The 21421-nt window shown below is 35.8% G+C and overlaps 1 protein-coding gene across 1 annotated transcript in view; it reads left to right on the plus strand.

The window, feature by feature from the left end:
• Positions 1-21421, plus strand: part of POLQ (DNA polymerase theta) — a 104958-nt gene that overhangs the window by 55229 nt on the left and 28308 nt on the right. Inside the window, exons 16-20 of the mRNA XM_040250652.1 lie at positions 1981-5081; positions 7470-7613; positions 10225-10421; positions 13645-13885; positions 20655-20848. Coding sequence (XP_040106586.1) covers positions 1981-5081; positions 7470-7613; positions 10225-10421; positions 13645-13885; positions 20655-20848 — 3877 coding nt within the window. The remainder of the gene's footprint in view (positions 1-1980; positions 5082-7469; positions 7614-10224; positions 10422-13644; positions 13886-20654; positions 20849-21421) is intronic.

Raw genomic sequence — 21421 nt, forward strand, 5'->3', positions numbered from 1 at the left:
AATCTGGTTTTGTGTGTGTGTGCTTTGAAAATTTATAATGTAATTCCTCATTTTAATTTTTTAATAATTAAAAATAACAAATGAACACTTGAAGATCTTTTTAATAGATAAAAAGATTAATTCTGCTCACATTGATTGATATGAATAATATGTCTGGTGTAAATTCTCTGAAATTATTTTATAATTATGTATTGTGTAATGTTTGTTATGTTTCTTTAAGGGTACTCTTTGGTACTTTATTTTTAAATTTAGAAAAGTTTATATTTTTGTTTTATTGGTACCTTTTATTATCTGGTTTGTTAAGATTTTAATTGTATTCCATAATTCCTAGCTATTGCCTTAACAGCAGTCACTGACATTGAACTTACTTTAGCTTTCTTTTACCCTCTACCTTTTCCTTCCGTTTTCAAAGTGCATTATTTCTACCTATCTCAATATATAAATTTTGTACATTAATTTTCCACCTTTGTTTCCTTGTAGGGGTAGGAATGGAAGATTAATATAATCTACATTTTTAGTTACTCAGATTTTTACCATTGTACTGCTGAGGTGTTCCTCCCTCTCTTTGAACGGATGAAACTTATTCTTTAGTAGATTTAGATTTCATGAGGAGGGCTTATATAATATAGAATTCTCTAAGTTCTTGTATGTTTAAAATTGTTTTTCCATAACCTTAATATTTGAAGCATCTTGGTTGGATGGCCTATACTTTCTTTTATTGGTTTTTTTGAAAATGCTATCTCTTTGCTTTGTATGCTGTTTTTGAGATTTCTGATGGGAGTATGATTCTTTTGCCCTTCCAGATATGTAGGCCTTTAAGTTTATTTTCCACATCTTTGTTAGTTTTACTAGGTGTTTTAACTATTTCTTTGGAACAAAGTACTTAAGTTAGTGTCTTAAAAGCAACTAGTGTTATGTATTATCTCAGAGTTTCTGCAAGTCATGAATTTGGGAGCAACTTTCCTCGTTGCTCTGGTTTGAGTTTCTCATAGGCTTGTAGTCATCTGAAGGATTGACTTAGATCTGCTTTTAAGATAACTCACACACATGCTGGCAATTTGGTGTTCAATTCTACGCAGGAGCTTCTCCATAGAGCTTCATGACACCCTTATGCCCTTATGGTTGGCTTCCCTCAGAGTGATTGACCCAAGAGAGAACAAAATGGAAGCTGCAGTGTCTTTTATGGCCTAGCCTCAGTTTTTTAATTGTGGATGAGATACTAAGTTGGTCCCTGTTCTCCTTTCTTCACTAGAAATAGAAGTTTCTTGGCTTCCATAGTTTTTATGGAAAATTAAATATCCCTCATCCTGTTCATTTTCTCTTCGTGATATTTCAGTTACATATATGTTTGACTATTCAGGGTATAGAATCTATTATTTTACTATGAAGAGCACTGATATTTTATCAGTCAGTTAGCTTGGCTGAACTCAAACTTTTCTAGGCAGTAACTCAAATTTATGTTCAGTTCTGTAGACATTTACCTGGCTGCTTGGAGTCTGCACACACTTGCATAGTTTTGAGGTCAGCTAGATATTTGGGCAGAATTTATATGAAAAATTTTTGGTTCTCCTCTGTATCTCTCAGTTCTGAATTATCTTGCTTCATTTTGTATCTCTTGTAGTTACTCTGAGCTCTGTTTCACATTCTGTCGGTAAACTCATTTTCCAGTTAAGGATTCTGTCTTAGTGAGGCCTTCCCTGATGATGCTATTTAAAAATTGCAGAGCCACTCATATCCTTCTGGTGCTTCACTTTTTTTTTTACACAACTGTTATCTATCAACAGTTAACACAGTATGTGTTTTAAGGTTTTTTTGTTTTTTTATTTTTAGATTATAAGCTCTTTGAGAGTCGATATACTTTCCTCTTGATCTGTGCTATTTCTTCAGTTCCTAGAAAAGCTCAGATTGATGCTTAATAAATACTTGTATTAATGAATGAATCAATGCATTAATTAATTTCATTTCCTGTCTCTTGTATAGTACTCGAAAGGCAGTGGATGAGGAAGAGGAAGCAGTTGAAGAACGTCGAAATATGCGAACTATTTGGGTGACTGGCAGAAAAGGTTTAAGTGAAAGGGAAGCAGCAACCCTTATAGTAGAAGAAGCCAGAATGATTCTGCAGCAGGACTTAGTTGAAATGGGAGTGCAATGGAATCTACATTCCTTTCTAAATTCTGATACACACTCATTGACCAGCAGTGAGTCAGAAGTGAAAGAACACAAATTTATACCTCAAACTGAGAGTTCTTATAAAAGATTAACATCAGAGAAAAAAAGTGATACAATATTTAGTGATTCTGTTAATCACTTACCAGATACCATGCAAGATTTAGATAAAAATAGAGAGCATACAGATTCCTTTTATTATAAATTTCAGGATGGGCATCAAGAGTGTCATCATTCCATTTCCAGAGCAAAAAAACAGGCTTCTTTGAGTATTAAAAAAGGAAAGCTGGGAACTTCTCTGAATGAGGGGAAAGCAAGCACTTTGAAAGTTGTTTGGACTCTCTCATCAGAGAAAACAAAAAGAGAAGCTTTAAATTTTAGTTCAAAAAAGATGAGTACAATCTCTCAATCTTGGAAACGTGGTAAGCATCGAAAACGATCCAGACACAGTAGCCCTGTGAAAGACACAAAGATGCGTAGAATCAATTTACAAGAACAGACTATGTCTAATTCTATTCATTGTGAAGACTCTTTTACTTTAGATGAGACAAGTGTGGAATTTAGAAGTCCAGAGCCATTTGCTAAAAACGTATCTTTCTGTGCTGAGAGAAGATATAACATAATACCATTTGCATCACAGACAGAACAAAGTTGTTCAAGGAACAATAAAATACCTAATGATATTCTTGGGCAACACTTTATCACAGGATCTCAGAGTAAACATATGATGGAAGCCACTAGTGTGGTCAGTGAAAATGGAAGAGAATTAGCTGTTGAATCAGAAAAAAAAAATAAAGTGGTGATACAAAATGATTCAAAAATCCAGAATGTTTATGTGAAACACCATGACACCCATCCAATTAACCAGTGCCTGGAAAAGCAGTTTAATAAAAAGACAAACACTCACACCAAACTGAATACAGCAGTAGCAAAACAAATACCTTTTGAGACAGACACCAGTTATATGAATAGAGACTCAAATGTTATTATGAAGTGTGAAAGTACAAAGTTTAATGCTGAGGAAAATAAATCAAGTAATCTTAAGGCATCAGGAGATATCATAAGCAGCACTGAGATACCCAGTGAAGTACATCTACCAAATGGAGCATTTGGTAAATTAGGAGGCCAGCCTGAGAATATTCTAAATACTCCTACAGTACAAGGAAAAACAGATGCTTATGCAGCAGACAGAACCAAAAATAATCATGTTTCTGACTTAGTTTTAGATCTCTGTGATCTTGAAGATAGTTTCTACCTGGATACTCAGTCAGAGAAAATAATTCAGCAGATAGCAACTGAAAATGCCAACCAAGAAGGACCCAAGGATACCAGCCTGGCAACAGGGATGATTCAGAAGAACCTAGACAAACAGAGCTCAATGAGCTCCTTTCAGAAAGAGACTCATGTTGCTTTTCCAGGTGAACAGCATTCATTAGAAATGACAAATCATTTGAAACATAAGACTGTAGATGTTGTGAAGCAAAGCACTGATTCACATGAAGTTGATACCCTGACTCCAGAAAGGCCAGTTTTTTATTCTCCAGTACTAGTAGGGGAAAATGGCCCATGTTTTAAAGGCAGTGAACTTTCTGTGACTGACTCCCAATTAAATAGTTTTCTTCAAGGTTATCAAACACAAGAAGCTATGAAGCCAGTTATACCTGTGGTTCCTCAAAAGAGAACTCCTACTAATACAGAAGTAGAGTGTCTGCCAGTTCCTGAAACAAGTTTGAATTTGAGTGGTAGTTTACTCTTTGACAGTTTCAGTGAAGACTACCTTGTAAAAGAACAACAATATGAGGGACAAGAAAAAGAACACCTTCTTTCTGAAATAACATCAGTCTATTTTAATGATTCTCTGCGTCTACAACCAGAGGGCATAATTGAAAAACCAGATATGAATGAGAATCAAGATAATCAGCAGCCATTGTCTTGTTTCAGTGATGAATCTATTATATCTTCAGAAATCGATTCTGTCCAGATGGTTGCAGCTTTGGACAATGTAGACATAGTTCCTATCCAAGAGAAGCATAATACTGCAGAATCTCTAAAAATACTGAAACTGAGTGATCCAGTGACTGTAGGTAATGATTATTCCCAAAGAGAAGTAATTGGAGGAGATAAAGATAAAAGGTCTCAAAAATCCAAGTTAACTGGCACAAGGCAAGATAATTCATTTCTATGGTCAGGAGCATCATTTGATTTAAGTCCAGGACTGCAAAGGATTTTAGACCAAGTGTCCAGTCCTCTAGAAAATGAAAAGCCAAAATTAACTGCTACAGACTTGCCTGGTTTGAATGGAGAAAATGCAGAGGTAAATGACAGACAAGAAGTGATTTCAAATACGGAGCCAAATCAAGTACAAGGAATTCCATTTTCCCCTAAAATTGTAATAAGAGGCAATGTTGAGGCACTACAGAACGATGTCATTCATGGTGAAACCTCCCTCTTGCCTTGTAAAGAAAACTGTATAGTTCAAGATAATGGACTCGTTCCTCCTACACCTATTCCTTCTGATTCTAAGTTGGCATTTCCAGATATTCTTGGAACATCTGTGAAACTTAAGAAAATTAGTAATGGTTTTAAACTTGGTGAGAGTTCTTCATTTGGCTCACCTTCCAATAATAAAAACCATGATTTACATCCAGAGAGTAGAAATGGTTTCAAAGATAACAGTTCTATTAGAGACACCAGTTTTTCACCGCAGTTACTGCAGAATGGATCACAGTTAACTCTAGCCTCATGCAGTCCTGAAAGTTTGGCCATAATTGATGTAGCAAGTGACCAAATTCTCTTTCAAACATTCATGAAGGAATGGCAAAGCAAAACTCGATTCTCCATCTCACTGGCTTGTGAAAAGATCAGTAATTTGACATCTTCTAAAAGTGCTACTATTGGTGGTATGTTTAAGCAAGGTAAGATTTAAAAAAAAATCTTTTACATTTGTATGTAAAATAGTGTGACTGAGACTTTGCAGAATTGGATATTAAATGTAATAAATTTGTTCAAAGTTTAATAAGTTTCTCCTGTGTAGGTTTACATGTAGAACAGCCTGATTGTTCAGAGCAACTCTGTTTATAATAATAACCCTCTGGTATAAGAGATGGGGGACATCTGGACACATGGGTAGGAGAGCTGAGCAGTGAGGCCAAGAGCTCAAAGCTGGTAGACTGAAAAAGTGCAGACCACTAGGACACTGTTTGTTCCTCTGGCTCTGATCTGTTGTTGTGCCTGGGGTCTATCAGTTCTGTGTCTGCTTCCTTCCAAGTAGGCCAGAGAGCCCATCTGAACAGCCTTGCTATAGCAGCTCCCCATAGGAGTTCCATACCAGCGTTGTCGCCCAAGTCACTGACCCAGCAGCCAAGCTTATTGCTACTGGAGACACCACAGCTGGTGTGTCTGGTTCAGAGGACAGAATTAGAACAGTGTTTGACAGCTTAATGCTTGGTTATGCCAGGAACCTGTCTCTGAAATATAGCTCTTCTATGCCATTCTGGGCTTTGCCCTGGCTGAGGCCATAGGGTTTTTCTGTTTGGTTGTCTTGCTCATCTCTTTATTTTGTGAGGCTCTGTGGAAGTTTCTCATATATATCTGCTGCTTTAGCTCTTGGTCATGCCTAGTGTTAGTGTAAAGTATGCTGAGCTTTACCATTAAACACATTTCTCTTAAGAAATCATATGTATATATACATATAATGTAATAATCATATATATATGAAATAGTTTGAATATGTTTCTAAAATTTAAGATGTATATTTTGAATATGGTTCAGCTTTTTTATGGCACCATAATAATATGGTTTTAATTAATTAATTAAAATATAACTGATTTACAATATTGAATTAATTTTGGGTATACAGTTATTTGGGTATATAGTGATTCAGTTTTTTATAGATTATACTCCATTTAATGTAATTGTAAAATAATGGTTCTATTTTCCTTTTCTGTACAATATATTCTTATGGTTGACTTATACATTGTAGTTTGTACTAATTAATCTTCTACTGCTATCTTGCCCCTCACACCTCCTTTTCCTCAACCACTGATTTATTCTCTTTATCTGTGAGTCTGTTTATCTTTAGTTATATTCATTTGTTTAATTCTTTAGGTTCCACATATAAATGATAGTATACAGTATTTGTCTTTCTGTCTGACTTATTTTACTCAGGTCCATTCATGTTGTTGCAAATGGCAAACATGATGGTTTGTATTAATTATCATTGCTCATGAATTATTTTCTCTTAAACTGTAATATCCTTATTCACTTATGTCATAACAGAAGTACATAACAAATAGGCACTATATTTTCACAGTGTGTATTAGCTATGTTTTCCAAGACTTATCTCAAGTAGAATTTATCACTCCACTGATAGTCATGAATTCTGTGCTGCAATGTTGACCACAAAGCCTCACAGGACTCTTCCAGGTTTTCAGAGACTTGAAACTTTTAGTCAAATATACCATGTATTCCTGTCTTAGTTCATGACAGTAATGATTCAGTATTATGGGGGATAGTTGTAGTCAGCTTGACAACGTGTTGTGGAAATCAAAGATTTGATGAAATTTCTTAAATCTCTGTATTTATGAGTGAATTTGTTCACAAAGTTCTAAGTATTTATTTGCTACTCAATTCAGGAAGAATATGTGTTAATGACAAGTTTCATGTACTTTCAGTGTTAACTAGCTCTTTCTATTTTTCGTCAAACAAACAAAACTGAGTACATTTCCTGTGCTAGCAGATTAAAAACATTTCACTTAAATTTAACAAATATGTGCCAGTTATTTTCCAGGTATTGGGGATATAATTGTAAATAAGATAGATTAGTTGTTGACCTAATGTTTTGGACTAACGTCTTTGGAATTGAAGATGTATTATTTTAGGAAAAATGTTGACTGCATATACAAAATCATACCTAATTTTTAACGAAGAACTAAGACTCTTGGTTTTTCTAAGTGTTAAAAGTTGCTGAGTTTGCTGTAAAGTTTTTGTGGTGTGCAAGTGGTCTTTATTTTTGAGTTATAAACATTCAAAATGCAGCTTTTGAAAAACTTGAAGTTAATTTTAAACTTAGTCATTATTACAGATCTCTTTATAAGAAGTCTTTGGTAGATTTTTCATAGTGACAATTATCTTAATTGATGGGATGCCTAGAAAGATCTTATAAACATCTAAAAATGACTATCCATTTAATGCATATTGTAGGGGATCTGAAAAATTTGCTTATCAAATGGTTTTTGTCATATTTAATGTTCAATTTAATGACTTTTAGAGATTTTTAACTATTTCACTTTGGATTTACATAGTTAGTTTCCCTCAAGAAGCCTCTATTAGAGATGATGGATTTCCTGTTAAAGATTGTGATGACATCTTGGTGGTTGGGCTTGCAGTATGCTGGGGTGGAAAAGATGCTTACTATTTTTCACTGCAGAAGGAACAAAAGCATTCCGGTAAGTAATCACTATTTGGATAAGTCATTATATAATTTTGATGGAACCTCTATAAGGATAGTGACTTTTTTGTTGAGAATAGTCTCCTGATACTTACCTAGACTTTATTTTTAGTAATAAGAAAACCCTTTTCATTTTTTAAAAAATCCTGGCTATAGTGTACATTATTTCACATATTATCTGTAATAATGTTTTAAGAAGCACTCCCCAATTCACCTTTCTCCCTTCTGCTTGTCTGGAGCTGTTAATATTGTGTTTTCTTTCTGGGGTTAGTGGAGCCTTAAGGACTTGCTGGCTACCTAGAAAATTTGTTTCTGAAGACAAATCAGACAAATCAAAGCAGTTTCTTTACAGGCTTTTTTCCTCCTATTTGGTATATCTGGAACTCCTTTAGAGGCAATGATAAGCTAGACATCTACAGTAGTTGAATCACAAAGCCTTTGGAAAAGTCATAGAGTTAAAAGGATATGATCTAGAAATAATTTGTGATCTGATTATGGTGGTTGGATACCTAGTTGATTATTAGGTTTTAGGAGCAGAATTAATAAGGAAACATTCTAAAAGATGCTGTGTAATGTCTGTTCCTGAGTAAGCATGAAATATTTTCAGTTGTTTTGTAGGAAAACATCGTACGGTGAGTAGTTACTTGAACTTCTTTTATTTTAGATGTAGTTTTATAATTCATATTAAACTTTCCTGTAAAATGAGTTCGTTTTTTAAAAATTTACTTCCAAATAACTTTTTTGTCTTTAATTTCACATTCTGAGAAATGTAGGTTTATTTTTAGAATCTTAATGTTTAGAATTTTCTCCCACCTAATTAAGCTCATTCCTGTTGAGGTATTTCAAATCCTAAAAGATGATGCTGTGAAAGTGCTGCACTCAATATGCCAGCAAATTTGGAAAACTCAACGGTAGCCATGGGACTGGAAAAGGTCAGTTTTCATTCCAATCCCAAAGAAAGGAAATGCCAAAGAATGCTCAAACTACCGCCCAATTGCACTCATCTCACATGCTAGTAAAGTAATGCTCAAAATTCTCCAAGCCAGGCTTAAGCAATACTTGAACCGTGAACTTCCTGATGTTCAAGCTGGTTTTAGAAAAAGGCAGAGGAACCAGAGATCAAATTGCCAACATCCCCTGGATCATGGTAAAAGGTAGAGAGTTCCAGAAAAACATCTATTTCTGCTTTATTAACTATGCCAAAGTCATTGACTGTGTGGATCACAATAAACTGTGGAAAATTCTGAAAGAGATGGGAATACCAGACCACCTGACCTGCCTCTTGAGAAACCTGTATGCAGGTCAGAAAGCAACAGTTAGAGCTGGACATGAAACAACAGACTGGTTCCAAATAGGAAAAGGAGTACATCAAGGCTATATATGGAGAAAGAAATGGCAACCCACTTCAGTATTCTTGTCTAGAGAATCCTGTGGACAGAGGAGCCTGGTGGGCTGCTGTCCATAGGGTCGCATAGTGTCGAACATGACTGAAGTGACTTAGCACGCATTCATGCAACGCTGTATATTGTCACCCTGCTTATTTAACTTATATGCAGACTACATCATGAGAAATGCTGGGCTGGATGAAGCACAAGCTGGAATCAAGGTTGCCGGGAGGAATATCAATAATATGCAGATGACACCACCCTTATGGCAGAAAGTGAAGAGGAACTAAAAAGCCTCTTGATGAAAGTGAACAAGTTGGCTTAAAGCTCAACATTCAGAAAACTAAGATCATTTCATCCAGTCCCGTCACTTCATGGCAATAGATGGGAAACAGTGGAAATAGTGTCATCAGACTTTATATTTTTGGGCTCCAAAATGACTGCAGATGGTGATTGCAGCCATGAAATTAAAAGACACTTATTTCATGGAAGGAAAATTATGACCAACCTAGATAGCATATTCAAAAGCAGAGACATTACTTTGCCAACAAAGGTCCATCTGGTCAAAGCTATGGTTTTTCCAGTGGTCATGTATGGATGTGAGAGTTGGACTGTAAAGAAAGCTGAGCGCTGAAGAATTGATGCTTTTGAACTGTGGTGTTGGAAAAGACTCTTGAGAGTCCCTTGAACTGCAAGGAGATCCAACCAGCCCATCCTAAAGATCAGTCCTGGGTGTTCATTGGGAGGACTGATGTTGAAGCTGAAACTCCAGTACTTTGGCCACCTGATGTAAAGAGCTGACTCATTTGAAAAGACCCTGATGCTGGGAGAGATTGAGGACGGGAGGAGAAGAGGACGACAGAGGATGAGATGGTTAGATGGCATCACCGACTCAATGGACATGAGTTTGTGTAGGCTCCGGGAGTTGGTGAGGGACAGGGAGGCCTTGGCGTTGCTGCAGTTCATGGGGTCACAAGGAGTCAGACATGACTTAGTGACTGAACTGAACTGAATTAGAGCATTATAAATCACCTAGCCCAAACCTTAATTTTTAGATTACAAAACACTGCATCTGAATAGCCAACGTGACCTGGATAATAAGGTCATGCTGAACTAAACTCTGAGGCTTTTGAGTCTTTTTCAGTCTTAGCACTAAAGATTGCTTCTTCAGATGAATGTGTGTACTTTTTGCCTTAAAACTTTTTTTCTTTTTTTTTTTTTAAGAAATTAGTGCTAGTTTGGTCCCACCTTCTCTGGATCCAAGCCTGACTGTGAAGGATAGATTGTGGCACCTTCAATCTTGCTTTCAAAAGGAGTCTGATAAAGAACGTTCTATTATCATCTATGACTTCATCCAGAGTTATAAAATTCTTCTTCTGTCTTGTGGCATCTCCCTGGAACAAAGTTATGAAGATCCTAAGGTTTCTTGTCTTATTTCAACAATTTTTGTATACTTCAAAAAATATTTTAATGTTTAGGGTTACTTCTTAGATGACTTGGTATATATTTAGCTTCAACACTGCAGCTTAAGTAGTTTAGGGTAGTCACTCCTTTGTCCAGTAATCTCATTCATCCAGAACAGATTATTAGTAACACCAGATGCCTCTATGTAGATAAAAACAGAGATGTTATAAATTCTAAGCACTAAAGTTCATACCTTTTTCAGAGACTTAAAAAGTTTTCATTTTGGTCATATGTTCCATTTTCTGACTCATAGTAAGTTAGAAATGAAAGTCAGATTTAGATACATGATAGTAGGATATTTCAAATATCCATGAGGATAGAGACAGAAAATAGTAAAAGTGTATATAGATATAAGAGATCACGAAGGATAGTATTTAGAGGCCATTTAGCATAGGGATAAATGGCCTTATTAACCCGTAAGAACTTTTAAATATAATAGCAAACTGATACACTGTTTATAAAGATGACTGAATTATTAAGGAAAGAGTTACTTATGTTGTAAAATACATTTATATGATTATACATAAACATATAATGCACTTTCAGAAGACATTTATCTATTGGATCATAGCCCTGAAAGGGATATCATTTTTCCCCCTTTTTGAGACTAGAATACCTGAGGTGTGTAAAATATTAATTGAGATATGATATTAATTGGTTGTTACCAACACAATTAATGATAGTAAGATAATTTTTTAGCTTCCTTAGCTTTTTGGCAGAGATTTTTGAGGGCATTGGGGCTTCCCTGGTAGCTCAGCTGGTAAAGAATCCACCTGCAATGCAGGAGACCACAGTTTGATTCCTGCGTCGGGAAGATCCTCTGGAGAAGGGATAGGCTACCCTCTCCAGTATTCTTGGGCTTCCTTGGTGGCTCTGCTGGTAAAGAATCTGCCTGCAGTGCAGGAGACCTGGCTTTGATCCCTGGTTTGGGAAGATCCCCTGGAGAAGGGAATGTTATCCACTCTAGTATTCTGGCCTGGAGAATTCCATGGACTGTATAGTCCACGGGGTCACAAAGAGTTGGACACAACTGAGTGACTTTGACTTCACTTTCAAGGCATTATGAGGTAAACTAATGACACTGTCTTTTTCTATATTTCAAACCAGCCTTTGTTTATGTGATACATTTCATATAGTTTCTAAACTGACTTTTTATTGGATATAAAAGGTTATCATTTAATTTTTTTATTTTTTATTTTTTTAAGGTTATTTAATTTTGATGTTTCAGAGTCCAAAATGAGAATATGGGTAATATGAGCTTCTTAAAGCTACAGTAGCATCCCAGATTTATATAGCAACTTTGGTGTAAACCATTTGAAATATTCCATACTTGGTTTTATTAATCATAGCATTTTTGATGTAAGAGAAACTATTAATTGATAAAATTTTACTTTTATAAGAAACATTTGCCAATTTTTATATCAGACTATCTTATTCAGTACCTCTAAAAGGGTTCTGATCACTAGTTTCTAATGGTGGGGGCCTGTTGCTGTACCCCTAACAGTTCTCTGGGTACCAGCTGGATGTCCAACAGTTCAGCTCAATTCTGTTACTTTCTACCTGGAAATAGCATCAAATCCCATAGGCTAAGGGCTCAGTCCCACAAGCCCCCAACTTCTGGCACTAGTTGCAAGCCCACCTTATTAACTGTGCTTCTGGTCAACCAGCTGTAAATAAATTAGATTCCCATAACCCCCTCCTTGAGCTTGGTTAATTTGTTAGAGGAGCTAACAGAACTTAGGAAACCAGTTTACTCACTAGATTACTGGCTTATTACAAAGGATATTAAAGGACACAGATCAACAGGCAGATGAAGAGATGTATAGGGCAAGGTTTGTAAGAAGAGGTGTGGGGCCTCTGTCCTTTCTAGGCTTGCCATTTTCCCCGTCTTCATGTGATTACCAACCCAGAAGCTCTTTGAACCCTTCCTTTTGGGTTCCTGTGGAGGCTTCATTATATAGGCACAATTGATCAAATCATTGGCTATTGGTGATCAGTTACTCTTTAGCTTCTTCCTCGAACCAGGAGTTTGGGGAAGTGGAACTGAAAGTTCCAGCCCTCCTGTCACAGGATTGATTACCCCTTTCAACTAGCCTATATTCTTAGGTGACTTAGGGGTACTCTAAGACACTATATTAGCACAACTAAAGATAACCTGTATCTCTTTTGCGAGAGCTCAATGTGTCCAATTCTTTGTGATCCTTTGGACTGTAGTCCACCAGATTCCTCTGTCCATGGGATTTTTCAGGCAAGAATTCTGGAGTGGGTTGCCATGTCCTCCTCCAAGGGGCCTTCCTGACCCTGGAATCGAACCCGCATCTGCTGCATCACAGGTGTATTCTTTACCTGCTGAGCCATCTAGGAAGCCTTGCCTTATCTCTGTTGGGAAGACCCAATTTATATTTCTTATTGTAATGTACAAGATTGTGCCCCCCTGTAAAACTGAATTCTTAGCCTATAAAAGAAGTAACTGAGTCATTTAGTAATGCTTGAAATTATGAACAAGGTTTAGATTCCTTATTCTAAATCCAATTTCAAACTGCTTGAATCTAGTCTTAGAAAATGCAGGTCTTCTTGTCTCATAGGGAAGCTAACTAAGAACAGCAGTCAAATCACAGGTTGGATGGTCATGGTGAGAGGTCCTCATCTTTAAGAGAAAGTCTTATGCGTTCTAAAATACTGTATGTGAACTTGTAATGGTTAAATATTTATGTCTCACTTCTTCCCATGTTGAAGATTAAATAAACCTAAAACTATATTGGCCCAAATTTATTATAATAGTAAGTAAGCCAAAATCAGCTTCAATGGAAAAGAAACCCAGCTGCATTTTCAGAAATATGATTTTTGTTAGCTCAAAGGCATTTGATTTTCAAGCTGACTTCTGAAGTAAATCAGCAGGCACATTGCAGTAGTGGAAAAATATAACTTTTTATTCTTTGATGGTCACTGCTCTTATTGGTTAAAAAAAAAAAAAAGATTATTTTTTATACCAATTATCCTTTCCTTATCCTGGTGCAGTTGTCCTTTCCTTCTCTCCTGGGAAATACTGAATAAGTATTAAGTGTATTAAGTAAAAATGACTGAGATTGAAAATGAGCTTTCTTTTTTCCCCTTTTAATTTAAGGATACAGAAATGTCTTTGGAAAATCAAGAAAATATTCTGATTGTTATCCCATTCAGGTGGCATGCTGGTTACTAGATCCGGATTCCAAGGAGCCGACTCTTCACAGCATAGTTTCCCGTTTTCTTCCTCATGAGCTTCCACTCCTGGAAGAAATAGAGACTGGCCAAGGAATTCAAGGCCTAGGGCTGAATGTCAGCACTGAGCATTCTGGACGATACAGAGCATCTGTAGAGTCCATTCTCATCTTCAACTCTATGAATCAACTTAATTCTTTGTTGAAGAAGGAAAACCTTCATGGTAAAAAAACAGTTCCTATCATTTTTATGATGTTGTAAGACTGGGGATAGTTCTGTACTTAGCCACTCTGTTACAGGTGGATAAATTATACTTTTTTAAACATACAAGTTATACTTTTTATGCAAACCCTTTCTTTTGATTGTCTAGTGCAGGAGTCAACATTAATAATTTTGCTGTAAAAGGCCAGATAGTGACTAGTTTTGGTTTTGTAGGCTAGATGATCTCAGTCATGAGTATTCAACTCTGCCGTCATAGCATGAAAGCAGCTATAGACAGTATGAAAATGAGTGTTCCAATAAATCTTTATTTACAAAAACAGACATCTGGCCCCAGGTTGGCCATAGTTTGCTGACCTCTGGCTCTACTGTAATGAAGTAAGTTAGAGCATTTTATTCATTTATTCCTAATTTTATATTTGAATGTTATCAAATGGTTTTAGAAATACACTTAGAATGTATCTTTTATGGATTTAAAACAATGAACCATTTTCTTTGTAGAATTCTTTAACAGTTTTTTTTTTTTTCAGCAAAGCGTATTCATGCGAATCTTTCTTTCCCTTGTGAGAAATAGTGTGGATTTATTGTGCAGGCTGCTGGCCCAGATTGTCTGCCTTGACTTCAGAGAGCATAATATATACTTAAGGTGAAAATGATGAAGTAATACAAGGTTGGCTTCATCGTGAGGAGATGTAAACCATGGATTGGCTGATTAATTAACATTACAAACAGGAAACTGATGAATTCATGAAGAGTAGGACTTGAATCTGTATTGTTTATTTATGAGGGACCTTGGGCAAGCTGCTTTAACTCTCCAAATCTGGTTCTTATTTTGAAAGTGTTAAATGAGACAGGGAGCTTAGTACTTGTCACACATTAGGCACTTGTTGCTGTTGTTCTTCAGTCACTAAGTCGTGTCCGACTCTTTGCGACCCCGTGGACTCCTGTGCACCAGGCTTCTCTGTCCTTCACCACCTCCTGGAGTTTGCTCAGATTTATGAGTCGGTGATGCTATCCAACCATCTTGTCCTTTGTCAAACCCTTCTCCTCCTGCCCTCAATCTTTCCCAGCATCAGGATCTTTTACAATGAGTTGATTCTTCACATCAGGCATCAAAGTATTGGAGCTTCAGCTTCAGCCTCAGTCCTTCCAGTGAATGTTCAGGATTGTATTAGTTGATTATTATTACTTTTAGCACAAACCCTCTGTGCTGGTTATAAAATAATACAAAAGGACAGACTGGCTTATTTGCTTACAGGAGACTTGATTAAGTGATGTTAATTAGCAGCTCTTTAACAGGCATTGGAGTATTTCAAAGTCAGCCTTTCTAAGCCAATGTAGGCAGATAAAGAAGTTGGAGTACACAGCACACCTTCCTCAGGACTACTTCCACATTCATGGACAAAAATGCTGAATGAACATAGCTAATTCCCTCAGTCTGACTAGTCTGCCTCTAGGATAGGCATCCTGGGTAGTCTGTATAATTTCTAGATACTGAGATTTGATGATGGTGATATGAATTAGTCTGTAATTTTATAGACATTTATTGCCCATTACCAGATTTGTAAGTTTTTCAGTCTAATTGGGAGGGGACTGTTCCATTACTTAAATGATAATTTTTCACCTGTTTAAAAAAAAAAAAAAAGACTGACATTCCTTTTCAGAAAAGTGTAAGAGACCTTCTAGATTTATAATTTTTAGCTTTCACAGTATGTTTTCTTTGTGCCTTCAAAGCTTTATTTCCCTCCAAATTTTCAGAAGTGGGTGACCTGGAGGTGTTAAATGCATTCTTGTACAGTGTTAAATATTTCTTATTCAAAGAATACATAGAATTGAAGTACATTGAAATAAAGAAAGTTTTGAGAGAGAACGTGGACAACCATCACATTTTATTTGGAAATGATTATTTCAGGATACACTTGTTAGTTTTAGTAGGCCTCCAGAATCTTCATCTTTTTCTGTTCTCATCATCTTGCCTGTTGGGGAGGTGTATTCTAGCTGACTTTCTTCCAGTAGAGAGCTGATTTTTGTTTGAGTATGAATAAATCTTAATAACAGAATGTGTCTTTGCTTGATTTGACCCCAGAACAAAGTATCCTGTTCTCTTCACATTGATCAATTAGCTCCTTTTAAAGTAGTTTGAACATAGATGAGATGATTTTTTTAGGTATGGAGTGAGTTGATTTCTCTCTTTTTCAACAGACCTCAGCTGCACAGATTTATACTAGTCATAATCTTATTTTTCATTAACTCTTCATCATTGGTCCATATAGGTCCTCTTTTTATTCACTGTTATTTTAATAATATAATGAGTAACTGTTAACTCACATTAACAACTTAGACGTTTGTCTACCTGGGTGCTCCTCTTTCTTATACGTTGCAAGTTTTATGTTTATCATTCTCTTATTTTCTTAATATGTAAAAGTCCAAACAATATATTATTTGGTTTTTCTTGTTTTTTAACTTTATAAAACATCTGTCACACTGTGTCTTGTTTTACTTGCTCAGCATCATGTTAGGAAGATTCATGCATATTATTGCAAGTATCTATAGTTTACTTATTTTCACTGCTCTGTAATGTATCACTGTGTGTGTGTGCATGTGTGCACACACACGCATGCACACTAAAATATATTTATCCATTTTCCTATTGATGAATGCTTAGATTGTCTCTAGTTTTGTTTTCTTTTATTTTTTCTGTTCTGCTATACCAAATAGTGCTATATAAATATTCTTATAAATTTACATGTCTCATGTTACATTGGGTAAGAATTTCTTTTGGCTATAGAATTGCTCCATCTTGGAAATGGGAGTATTCAACTTTTCAAGATTATGGTGAGCTGTTTTTCAGAATGGTTGTACAAAATTTGTCCTTTCAGCAGCAATGTGAAAGAAATCTTTCTGATTACATTGTCTCTACTTTGCAAATTCATTGGTTGTAAAATGATTGTAATTTTTCTTTCTTGTGCTTTGTTTTTGGTAAGAGAATTATTCCAGTTTCATGGAATGAGTTGATGAATATAGTTTCTTTTTATTCTGGAGGAGTTTATGTGTCATAGGCATGATGTATTCTTTGAAAGTTTGATAGAATTTGCCTATAAACTTTGTTTGTGGAAGTATTTTTAACTACTACTTTGACTTCTTTAATAACCGTTTAGTTCAGTTCAGTCACTCAGTCGTGTCTGACTCTTTGCGACCCCACGAATCACAGCACTCCAGGCCTCCCTGTCCATCACCAACTCCTGGAGTTTACTCAAACTAGTGTCCATCGAGTTGGTGATGCCATCCAGCCATCTCATCCTGTGTTGTCCCCTTCTCCTCCTGCCCCCAATCCCTCCCAGCATCAGAGTCTTTTCCAATGAGTCAACTCTTCACATGAGGTGGCCAGAGTATTAGAGTTTCAGTTTCAGCATCAGTCCTTCCAAAGAACACCCAGGACTGATCTCCTTTAGGATGGACTGGTTGGATCTCCTTGCAGTCCAAGGGACTCTCAAGAGTCTTCTCCAACACCACAGTTCAAAAGCATCAATTCTTTGGTGCTCAGCTTTCTTCACAGTCCAACTCTCACATCCATACATGACCACAGGAAAAACCATAGCCTTGACTAGATGGACCTTTGTTGGCAAAGTAGTGTCTCTGCTTTTTAATATGCTATCTAGGTTAGATTATTCAGTTATATCTTTTTGATTATGTTTTAGTAGCCTATATATTTTTTTAAAGAATTTATCTAAAGGTATTGGTGATTTTTTTCTTTTTCTATCTCTGGTTTGTTATGTCTTTTTCTTTCATAATATTATTGTTTAATTGCACTAGAGGTTTATCCAATTTTTCAGTGTTTTCAAAAAAGCAATTTTTACCTTTGATCTTTCCTGCTGTTATTGTTTTCTGTTTCATTGATTTCTGTGAAGTTTTATTTAATCTTTTCTTCTAGTTCCCCTGACTTTATTTGCAGTCCTTTTCCTAAATTCTTAAGTTTGATACTATGCTCATTACTTTTCAAATCATATTTTTCTTTTTCTAATTTAAGTATTTAAGGCTATAATTTCCTCAAAGTTTTACTTTCATTATATCTTACAAGTTTTGACATGTAATGTTTTCGTTGTTTTATCCTAAATATTTAAAATTTTCTGGTGTGACTTTTTTAGATGGATAAATTATAAGATTATTTTTAATTCTCAAATAGTTGAAAACTTATTTTATACTTTTATTATTACGTTCAATCTCTATTGTGTTGTAGATAATATGTTTGTATGATACCCATTCTTTGAAGTTCTTTGAGAATTGTTTTGTAACCTAAAACCTGAATTATTGTGTAAATGTTCAGTGTGCACATAAGAATATAGGTATACTAATTCTGGATGCAGACTTTTATAAATGTCTGTTAATTTAGTGTTTTTTAAATCATCTATATCTAATTTTCCCTATAGTTTAGGGAATGTTAATTTTATAGCACATTTGAGACTACTTTATTAGGTGCAATCCCAGGGATTCTCCAGGCAAGAACACTGGATTGGATTGCCATTTCTTCCTCCAATGTGTGAAAGTGAAAAGTGAAAGTGAAGTCGCTCAGTTGTGTCCGACTCTTAGCAACCCCATGGACTGTAGCCCACCAGTCTCCTCCATCTATGGGATTTTCCAGGCAAGAGTACTGGAGTGGGTTGCCATTTCCTTCTCCAGTGCATGAAAGTGAAAGTGAAGTTGTTCAGTCATGTCTGACTCTTTGTGACCCCATGGACTGCAGCCTACCAGGCTCCTCCATCTATGGGATTTTCCAGGCAAGAGTACTGGAGTGGGATGCCATTGCCTTCTCCAAGCAGCAGCAGCATACATGTTTAAATTGGTGTATTTTCCCGGTACATTAAATCTGTCATTATGTTTGACTAGCTCTACCACTAATAGGATTTTTATGCTTAATCATCTGGTTTTTGGAATGACTATGGCAGCATCAACTTTCTCTTGATTAGTTGCTTGCCTCATACATCTTTTTTCTCTCCCTTTAAATCTTTCTAGATCCTTATGCTTTAGATGTGTCTTATAAACAAAGTATAGCTTATTTCTTTTTCAAACTTAGCAGTTTTTTCCCACAAATTTGGCAATTTATAATTATTGATGTGTTTCTGTTCATTGTGATTATTGACATATCACACTTTCCTGCTGTTTGTATTCATTTTGTTTTTATTTTGTATATAGTTTTTAAAATTTTATTTAATTTTTAATTGAAGTATAATTGCTTTACAGAATTTTGTTGTTTTTTGTCAAACCTCTGATTTTGTATATAATTTATTCATAGCTGTGCTCTGTTCTGAGTCTAATGATTCTATAGCTGCAAGTCTTAGGGAATCAGTGGAGCACTTCAAGGTTTGCTAGGTGGGGGATGCCTTCCTCTGGAAAGACTTTGCTTTGGCTTCAGCTTGTTACTAAACTACAATGCATTCAAGGCCTACATTAGCTTTTCTTGGGAATTTTGGTTCCGAACAGGAGCCTGAGAATCAGCTTCTCCTTCTCTTGCTACTCCAAAGATATGTTATCCCCTCAACCTTTTTGGGGTAAGACTTCATTCACATTGCAGCCCTATTTCTTCCTACTGTCTGTGAATCCAGGTTGGCTTCCTATCACTCTTGACTCTTCTTTTTCTGACCCTAGTTCCTTGTTTCTCTAGTTGCATATCCTGTGAATTTCTGCTCTGACTCCAGGCCTGTGAAGCCAGGCTCTGACTGCCCATATCTTCTCCTGACCATCAGAGGCTAGTAGCTCTCACTTGTTTGTTTACTTTTGGTGGTAGTTACAGGTATCATTTGGGATTTCTCCTACTGATTGAGGCCAGGAGTACCTTAAAGAATGTGTGTATGTGGAACTGGGGAAGACAGGCCAGGTTATAGTGATCCATAACACTGGAAGTAGAAATCTTTGCTGTGGATTTTTTTCTTAATAAATTTAGGATAGCATTTCCCATAGAGTGTTCTATGAACACTCACTTTTCACAATATTAATAAATATTAAACAAATAAAGTGCTTTATAGTCAAATGATTTCAGTTTTTTGATTAAAACAAACATTAAAATAGTTGTCTTCGTTCAGTTCTACTCAGAGCCTTTGGTATATGAACAGGCATCATGAACATCTAAGAGTAGTATATAAATGCTGAAATTCATAGTATACAGTGTCTCTCAATCCCAACCTTTCTTAGACTATTTTTGAGACTAATATGCTAATGAACATACTACGGAAACTGACTTAGAATGACTATTCTGTTGAGAAATGTCAGCAGATGGAAAAATACTCTGATTTCTTACTTCAGGAATCTTACTTATCCTTTCTTCTTAGAACAGTGAAAAATAAAAAACCTTTATATTTAGCTTTGTGCAAGCCTGCATACCATGGGATCAGGAGTATTGGAAATTATTTTGAGGAATTAACCTTTTATAGTCAGCTTAGCAAATAAAATTGGCTTCCTTGTTTTTTACTAAGAGTAGAAACAGAAACATCATCTTTGGAGAAATGAAGTCACTTACAATTCAGACTGTTTGTAAGGTTGCCTGGTTTACTCTCTGAATAGACACAGATAGTAGTCCAAAGCTTAAATGGAAAAGTGGAAAGTACTTTAATACCTTTCACTGATGGTTTGAGAATGTGGCTCAGGAGACTGGATCTTGAAGGATAGCTTAGTAGCATCTCTGATTTTCCCAGAAAAATGCTATGTATATAGGTAATGATGCTGAACTAGTCACTTAGCTGGTGAATTAACGTTTTTTGCCTTCTTTTTTTTCCTTCCAGATGTTTTCTGTAAAGTGGAAATGCCCTCCCAGTACTGCCTAGCCTTGCTAGAACTAAATGGAATCGGCTTTAGTACTGCAGAATGTGAAAGTCAGAAACACATAATGCAAGCCAAACTGGATGCAATTGAGATGCAGGCCTATCAACTAGCTGGCCATAGTTTTTCCTTCACCAGTTCAGATGACATTGCTGAGGTTGTATAATGGGAATAGAGAATTTAGAAAGTCATTTTCAGAGCAAAAAAATGGTTTGTGTGTATATATTTCGTAACTGTTTACCTAAACACCAAAGATCAATAAAATAAAACAATTGGTTAACCAGAATACTTTGGAGATGTATTCCAATATCTCCTTTGTATGTTTTTATTTATGGATAGGTAGGTAGTGAAGAAGTATCCTAGAATGTGTTTCACAAGGAGATTTGCCTGGTACGGAAGAAGCACTCAGTAAATATTTGTTGTGCAGATGAGATCTGTAATAGTAGTTGTATAATGGTGTAGATGTTTCTCCATGAAGTTAGTCATTTCATGAACTCTTATAGCTTCCTCACTGCAAAATTAGATACTTTCCTGAGATGTTAGTGAAAAAAGGATTTGGGGACTGTTTGCCTTTTTAACCTACAATATTTTATCGCCTTATGTAAATTTTTATGTAGTTTGCCCTTTTCTCCCCCAATAGTTTGTATTGTGTTCTTTCCCCATACTCCACAAAGGATGGTTGAGTTGTTTTGGAAGAGTTACTAATAGATGGGTGCTTATACTTAATAGC

The sequence above is a fragment of the Oryx dammah genome, unplaced genomic scaffold, assembly GCF_014754425.2.
Source record: "Oryx dammah isolate SB20612 unplaced genomic scaffold, SCBI_Odam_1.1 HiC_scaffold_2, whole genome shotgun sequence".
In the NCBI taxonomy this organism is placed as follows: Eukaryota; Metazoa; Chordata; class Mammalia; order Artiodactyla; family Bovidae; genus Oryx; species Oryx dammah.